Here is an 8064-nt window from a genome sequence, read left to right as displayed (position 1 = left end):
TACTTCGGTTTTATTGGGAAGATCTAGCGAATCATTACAGACCAAATGAGGTTCGGTACGGAGGGGTTCAGTGGGAAATAAAGATTCTGACTCAGGTCCAGAATCCATTAACTCCTCCGGGATTTCTTGAGGAACCTCTTCAGGGTCCTCTTCAGGATCCTCATCCTCTGGTTCATATTCTGGAACTGCATTATCCATGTATAAGTATTCCAATGAACCATCTTGGATATTTTCAGTGCTACTAGAAGCCTCTTGCTTCATTTTCACCTAGAACAAAATAATTTAAATTATTTTGAATATTCTGGAATTTATTTCCGCATGAAAAATACCAGAAAATACACTGAAATACTCACAAATAGATCCTTAATTATCTCCAAAATTATCAAATTATATATCAAAATAAAGATCTTGATTTTAGGGATTTTTAGAGACAAACCGCACCTCAAACGGACCTTTCACGCGCCTACACGCGCCCCTAGAAGGAAAAATTAGCGAAAAATTGAAAAAAAAATATTTTCCCACTCGCCTGTCGGCGCGTGTACTTCACGCCCACCATGCAGCCTGCCGCCGGCGACACGCGCCGTGCCTCCGGCTTCCACGCGCCACCACCTGTCAGGTGGTGGTCCCCACGTGCCAAGGTGGGGTGCCACGTGGCAGAACGCGCCACGTGGCGCTGCTTGGTCCAATTTTTTTTTTTAATTCTCGTTTTTTTTTTTAATTATAGTATTTGGGCCGGTTGGGTTTGGGTCCATTTCGGCCCAACCGGTTCCCTTCAAAAATTTTTTTTTTATTTTGGTCTGGGCTGGATCCAGCCCAGTACACCGTTTCCCCCTTTTTTTTTTTGGGTCTGGGCTGGATCCTACGTCCAGCCCAGTAATACCTTTTTTTTTTTTTAAGGAGGGGCCAAAACGACGCCGTTTTGGCCCCTGGAGGTCTCCTTCAACCTCCAGCCGGGTCGCCTTGACCCGGCTTCTGCAACCGGGTCGGGTCCGACGGACCCGTCGGACCCGCTTCTTCTCTCCTCCGTATCTCCGCCGTCCGGTGTCCGTTTTTAGTGTACTTCATGTCATTTTCTTCGTTTTTCCGAGCTCTACGCAATGGGATAATTTTTGAATCCAAGAAACTTCATTTTCAAGACACCCAAAAACGAAAACGTACGGCCGAAAATAGATACTGTAAAATCGATTTTCACAGAGGCAGAGAAGCAACCCAATATGTCTAAACATAAATATAAGACACAAAAACTATCATACTGAAGGTAAAATGGAGGATTTGCATAATTTATTGAAGCAAATCACAAGTTACTCAGACCGAACAATCAGAAAAAAATACTGATATGAAAACGCAGGCCACAGAATCTACAGGAAATATCACATGCTCTGATACCAATGTAGGTTTTCGGGCATACCTGGAGTCTGCAGTAAAGTCAGGTTGCCACGCGGAGGTCCGATCACGGTCACGGAGTCGGATATGGGAGACACAGCAAATGCACCGGAGGGAAAGCTTTTGCAGAGAGGGAGGGAGGAGACTGGAAAGGCAGGAGAGGAGAAATGAAAACCGAACGTGCGTGCCAATAACTGATGCTACGGTTAACTTATTCCATGCATATTTTCAAAAAGAAAACTGCCTCCCTCGACATAACTGTTCCCGCTGTTGGCAAAATATATTAAAGGGCAAAAATTGCACTTTAAGACCCACAAGTCTTGTTATTTGCACCAGGACCCCAAATGATACTGGGCTTGGGTCCAATCCACCAAGGATGGACTGGCCCATTTTCTTACAAGATCTAAGAGTGAGAGAAAAAAAAGAAGAAGAAAAGAAGGACAAGACAAGAAGAGAGCAAGAGAATAATGGAAAAGATTGTAGGGAGAGAAAATTAAAAAATTATGAAAACAAATTTCAAAAAACTTGTGAAAAAAATTTATGAAATTACCTATAACTAATTATTTATTTTAATATTTAATATATTTATTATTTTAATTTTTAAACTTTCTTTTCATCTAATAAATTATATACTACTTGTTAATATAATTTAGGGTGACATTAGTTGTTTGCACTAGTTGTTAATAAACTAACATAAATTACAAAAATAGTTGTTAATAGAATTATTACTTATATTTTTTTAATTATAATGAAGAAAATATATTAAAAAAATATATCATATTTTTTATAATTGACTTGTTTATCTAACCTGTTTAATCTAATTAAATTAATTAAATAAAATGAAAGTATTTATTAAAAAAATATTTAATAATGTTATTTTTTTTATGACAGGAGTAAATTTATTTATTGTTTTAGATTTTTTTTCTTATCTAACAATGTATCTTAGTCAAAGTATTGGATTTCTAACAGATTCGGTTTTCAACCAGTATAAGTTTCAGTCTTTAATGTTTTGGTTTTCATCTGGATTTCAACAAATTTAGTTTTACAAGTGTGGAACGAACGAAAACGTAAAACCTATTAGAAGCATCAGATAATGCAAAAAACATACACAAAGTCGTTCATATATACAAAGTCTTCCGTGTTCTGTGAGTATATATATATATTAGATTTTATTACGGTCTTTATTCTTTCACTTTCAATATTTATAACTTGCCTTTTGCTTTCTTTCATCTCCTTCTGTCCAGTTCTTTCTTTTTTAGGTGAAATTATCGTCTAATACTGTAGAAGAATAAGTCATAGCAATCACTGTTATCGAATTTCTTATTGATATTTTAAGACACGGTCAAAATAGATTAGACAATGGTTAAAAAAACATTCTTGACTACGAGGATTGTTTTATACCTGTCAAAAAATTAAAAAACTTGAAAAAATATATAAAAAATGACATGATGTAAGTATATTTGTTATCTGTGTTAGTTCTTATTTTATGTTTATTTTTTTTTATTTTATAATTTTATATTTGCAGGAAAACAAGGAGGGAATTTATAAAATGATATGGAAACAAGATAAAGATGATGAGAAATTTTTATATTTATTTAATAGAATTGAAGAACGTCAACTAGTAAGTCAACTAGTAAATGAAAACCAACGTATTATTGAAAAACTATATAGACTGGACATACTCAGAAGATCATTAGGTGAAATTACAGCTTTTATGGGGCAAGATGAAACTTTTAAAAGAAGCATGTCAATATTTTGAACTAAAAAAGTTGTGATGAATTACCTAAGACGTTACAAGCAGTGACAGCAGCAACTATCCAAGCGAAGGCGAGTGTAAACACGCAGCGGTATTCAAGTTATAAGAGGCTGCAAGGGGAGAAGAGAGGAGATTTTATAAGGCTCAGAAGGGGGTTTGTATAAAAATTATTAGATTGGGAAGTTTGTTGTGTAATTGTAAATTTATCTGATGATTTCTTGTGCATTAGAAAAGCCTGCTTTTGTTGTTCCGGATTAAAAAATCACATTTAAAAAAATAAAAAATTATATTTTGATAAGTGGTAGTTATTACCAGTAATAATAAGTAGTAGGTAGTAAAAGAGAAGAAAAGAAGATTTCTCTAATTTAAAAAAAAAATATTTCAAAAAATAAAAATTGTAAAAATTATTTTGGTTTTTCAGTTTTTAAAAATATATTATTGTTCTTTTGTTTGTCAAAACAATCAATTAAAAACAAATTGCCAACAAAGTTTTTTTGTTTTTCTGTTTTTAAAAATTAGAAATTATTTTCAAAATGAAAAACCAAACAAGCTTTTATTTTTTTTTTACGCTAAGGATTCATAGTCCTTTTATCACTATTAGTAACGTATGAATTTGGGTAAATACTTCCATCTAGCGTATTTCAATTCACTGCATCATTTTATTAATTCTCTTTCTCTCATTAGTCATTTCTCTTCGTACAAAGCAAAGCAGCGGAACACATTCAAAGAGGAGAAAGTAGCTATTGGAAGTTGGAATCTTTTTCTTTTTGTTTCTTTTCTTAAGCCGCCTCTCATGACGCATCGTCTTTCTTTTGAATGTTAATATAACACCCAACTAATTAATTAATTTGACCAGATAATATCATATTTTTTAAAATATCAGAAATAAATAAAATGGGATTAATTTAGAGAAAAGCTCATAATTATATGAAATATTTATCTCTCTAATTAGGTCCTAACTATTGTTTTGAAATAATATCAAAATTTGGTGCTCATTATAAGGCATTCTTAAATAATTGATTAAAGTATTAAATTAGTCTCAAATTAATTGCAGATTTCCCCCTACTTAAAACACTAAACCTTCATTACTTGTATATAGGAACAAAAAAAGCTTTAGTAATTCTTGGCGCAAACAAAAAATAGTAACATAAATTCTTGCACTATAAAACAGAACCCGACGTTCCACCTTTCAGGCTTTCAGCCATTCCAGGCCCATTTCAACCGTCCTCCCACTACTTCACACTTTCCGCTTCCCACCAATGACACGTCCCTGTTCACAAATCACCGTCTGCCTGAACCAGCGCCCCACTTCGTGAGGGGTTTGTCCTATTAAAAGGGTATTTGGATGAAGCAAAACCATAGTTTAGAAAATAACTTCTGGAGAATTGATTTTAGAGAGAATAGATTTTGAAAGAATAGATTTTCTGAAAAAGTGATTTCGATAAAGTGAAAGTGTTTGGATAGGTTTTGTCAGAAGTGCTTTTTACATGTAGAAATTATAAAAAGGACATAAGTTTAAATGATAATTACATAGAAGATATATTTCATAATATATGTTTATTTGAAGTAAATAAATAATATTAATAAAAAATTTAATACGTATATAAATTAATAAAATAAACTAATATGTTTTTTGTAAAATAATTTAATAAAATAGTTAAATATGTATATATATTAATAAAGAATATATATTAATAAAATAATTAAAATTAATACGTATATATATTAATAAAGTAATTAAATATGTTTTTTGTAAAATAATATATTTTGCCAACAAAAAATATGATCATTTCTTAGAGATTTTAAAAATGAAAAAATCCCATAATTTTTTTTTCACAAAATTAAAGAACCACACAAAAAATTTCATATCAATTGTCTTAATAATAGATGTTGCAACAAAATATATTTGTCCAAGTACTTTTTTTTTAACAACACATTACATTATCTGAAAAGAAAAAAGGAAATAAAAAAGACATGACTATTCTCGTATATAGTGAACAATTTGATCTCTTATGGAGTCACGAAGTCGAGCCATGTGAGATGAAGATTTTATTGATGAAGGTATATGTAAAGATCCAACTCCATCATCGTCGTTATTTTCTTCTGCATAAGAGCCTTCTTGTTCAAACTGAATGAAACCAGGATCAGAAATGGATGTTGATCTAATGAAGTTATGTATGGCCATCGTTGCACAAACAATTTGAACCTGTGTTGGAAAGTCATAGCTCGATATGTTTCCTAAAATTACAAACTTACTCTTCCAAACTCCAAAAGTTCTTTCAATAGTGCTTCGTAGACTTGAGTGCAAATAATTAAACGCCTCATTATCATTTTCAAGTGCAGATGACCTTCGAAAATCAGGGAGATGATAGTGTTCACGTCTGTAAGGACCAAGGTATCCCACGGGTGTCGGATAGCCAGCATCCACCAAATAATATTTGCCTACATGAAATATATGATTGATGTCAATAAACTTTGTTTTCTCACAGTATCGCATAAATAAATTGTAGCAATTTAAAATATACCTTGAGGCAGATGGGGAAAGTTCATGGAAGGATTTGTGAGAGCGTGGTCAAATATACAAGTATCATGCGCACTACCTTCCCATCCGGCTAATACAAAAGTGAAGCACATGTCCCAATCGCAAACCGCCATTACATTTTGCGTCACTCTTCCTTTTCAGTTAACAAATTTTGTTTGCTCAGTTGCATTAACAATGCATGAAATATGTGTTCCATCAATTGCTCCAATAGCATGTTTGAAAAAGGGCTAATATTGACCACCAGGCTGTATTTTTGAATACAAATGCTGAAATATTGGATCTTTTGGTTTGATATTGGACATAGCAAGTCTATAGGATGCCAGTAAGACATTATGAAAATGTCTACTAATTGTCTCCCCCGAATGCTGAAATCTTTCTTGCTGCATCCATCTACTAAGCGCATAGCCAACGGTATTTAAAAACATTACAACCATTTCATGTATCCAAACATTTCTAGTTTCCTTAAGACCGTGTTGCTGCAATTCTGTGCAAAGACTGAAAAACACTTCCCTTTCCATCCTAAACATGTTATAACAAGTGGAATGGCCTTGTAAAATGTCCCTTACCCATGCCTTGCCTGTATGAATACTTGTATGCCGGAGCTCTTTACACAAATGAAGAGAAACGTATCCACCAACAAGGAAATAAGTTGTCTAATTCCTAAAGAAGTTTAGCAGTCACATACAATAGTGCTGGTTACATCATTCTCAAAAATATATGCAAATTATTACAGTTATCTCCCGAGTAACACAAAAAGTAGTCAAATACTATGATAAGCAATACAAATGAAGTCTCAATATTTAGTTGCGTGCTTCAAGAAGATCAGGAGTCTTTCCCTTTTGTTCTTCAGAGCCACATACATCTCCCTTGCAGCTGGTTTGTCCATAAGGAGTGTTGTGCACCGGCCAAACAAATCAGGATCATCAACAATTTCATCAACTTTGTTAAGGTGCTCCATGACTCCCGCAATTGACGTCTCATAAACACGTGCTTCTGAAATCTTTTCATGTTCCCGCTGAGAATCATTTTCATTTGCTTGAGCTATCTTGCTTAATGCATCCACTATTTTCATAGTGGCAGTGTTCTTCTTCTTTATGGATTCATCCTTTTTTCTAACCCCTAATGAACTACTAGGACGACTGCCACCTGTGCTTTTACCCGCACGAGTGTTTTCTTGTCTCATCCCAGTGTTGCTTCTACTTCCTTCACTATTGTCATTGAATGTGGCCGAATTAAACTCCTCGCTTATGCCAGTTGGTGCCCCCAATATTTCTTCACTATCTCCAAACCCTTCTTCCATATCATTTTCAGGAACTCCTTCGTTTGGAAAGGTCATGGAAGAAGGTGCTCATGACTGTTATCCAGTTGTAACGACAGACCCAAAGAGTTGAGTTAATTCAGCCCAAAATTGAAGCCCTCTTTCTCTAAATGTCTCGTAGCATGGAACTTCCTGCGAATTCAATACCAAAAATATTATTTATTATGAAAAAAATGTTAATATCAGAGAAATTGCAAGCTCAAATGAAGTTAAATGATTACTACTATTTTCCTCTCCCACCAATCATCAGGGGCACTAACAGTATTCTTTTCAGCATCTCACCCCAAACCTGTCTCATGGAACAGCCTATCAGCCTATCCCATAACTGCCACTCCTGTTACAGAGAGTCAAATTTGTTCTTTAATTAGATTTTTGTATAGATTCTCCCAGTCTTTGCAGTGAAGTTGTCCTCAAGACTTGACCAAGCAGGCTTGGTCAAACTAGTTCCTTTTCTTTCCTCTTTCTCAACTTTTTCAATGCATAGGTTAATAAAGACCTTTGTGGCTTTTATATCCCACGAAGTTTTTCCATTTTGTTTACTCATGATGCTATGGACCAATTACAACATTTCAATCATCACAAGTTCAACCCAAAAAACATACCATTCAATTCGGAGATATGATATAACAGGTATAGTATTTAACAAGTATAGCCACATGTTCTATACCATTTATGTCAAGTTAATTGAAGTACAACATTAAGGTCAGCAAAACAGATCCTCCGTCTTCAATAAAGCACAAAAAATGAGAACTAATCAACAAAAGAATGCAGCAACTGTGAACAAAAAATCCAAACAATACTAGTTTCAGCTACTCTTATTCCAAAAAATTTCACCTTTGTGGAAAACCGGTATATGCAATAGCGACAGGACATTTACAATACGTGAGAAAAATTTCAGTGTTCTATCTCCAAAATAAAATCCAAGAAAAAGAAAATAAGATCAACAAATAAGAATAATTTCAGCAGCAGTGCTTTGCCTCTCATACCCACACAGACGAAGCCACACGATGCTCTGTCTCTCATACACACACACACGAAGCCACACGATGCTCTGTCTGTCATACG

The 8064-nt window shown here is 34.1% G+C and overlaps 1 protein-coding gene across 1 annotated transcript; it reads right to left on the bottom strand.

The window, feature by feature from the left end:
• Window positions 1-6474: 6474 nt before the first annotated feature.
• On the bottom strand, window positions 6475-7017 carry LOC114744716 (uncharacterized). Its single transcript, XM_028932890.1, has one exon. It carries the CDS (start codon window positions 7015-7017, stop codon window positions 6475-6477), a length of 543 nt encoding a protein of 180 aa, XP_028788723.1.
• Between the last annotated feature and the right edge of the window lie 1047 nt (window positions 7018-8064).

Source organism: Neltuma alba, unplaced genomic scaffold, assembly GCF_004799145.2.
Source record: "Neltuma alba isolate B1F8T4 unplaced genomic scaffold, ASM479914v2 tig00000739_pilon, whole genome shotgun sequence".
Classification (NCBI taxonomy): Eukaryota; Viridiplantae; Streptophyta; class Magnoliopsida; order Fabales; family Fabaceae; genus Neltuma; species Neltuma alba.
The sequence above is the reverse complement of the archived record's forward strand: the minus strand, read 5'-3'. Positions and strand labels throughout refer to the sequence as shown.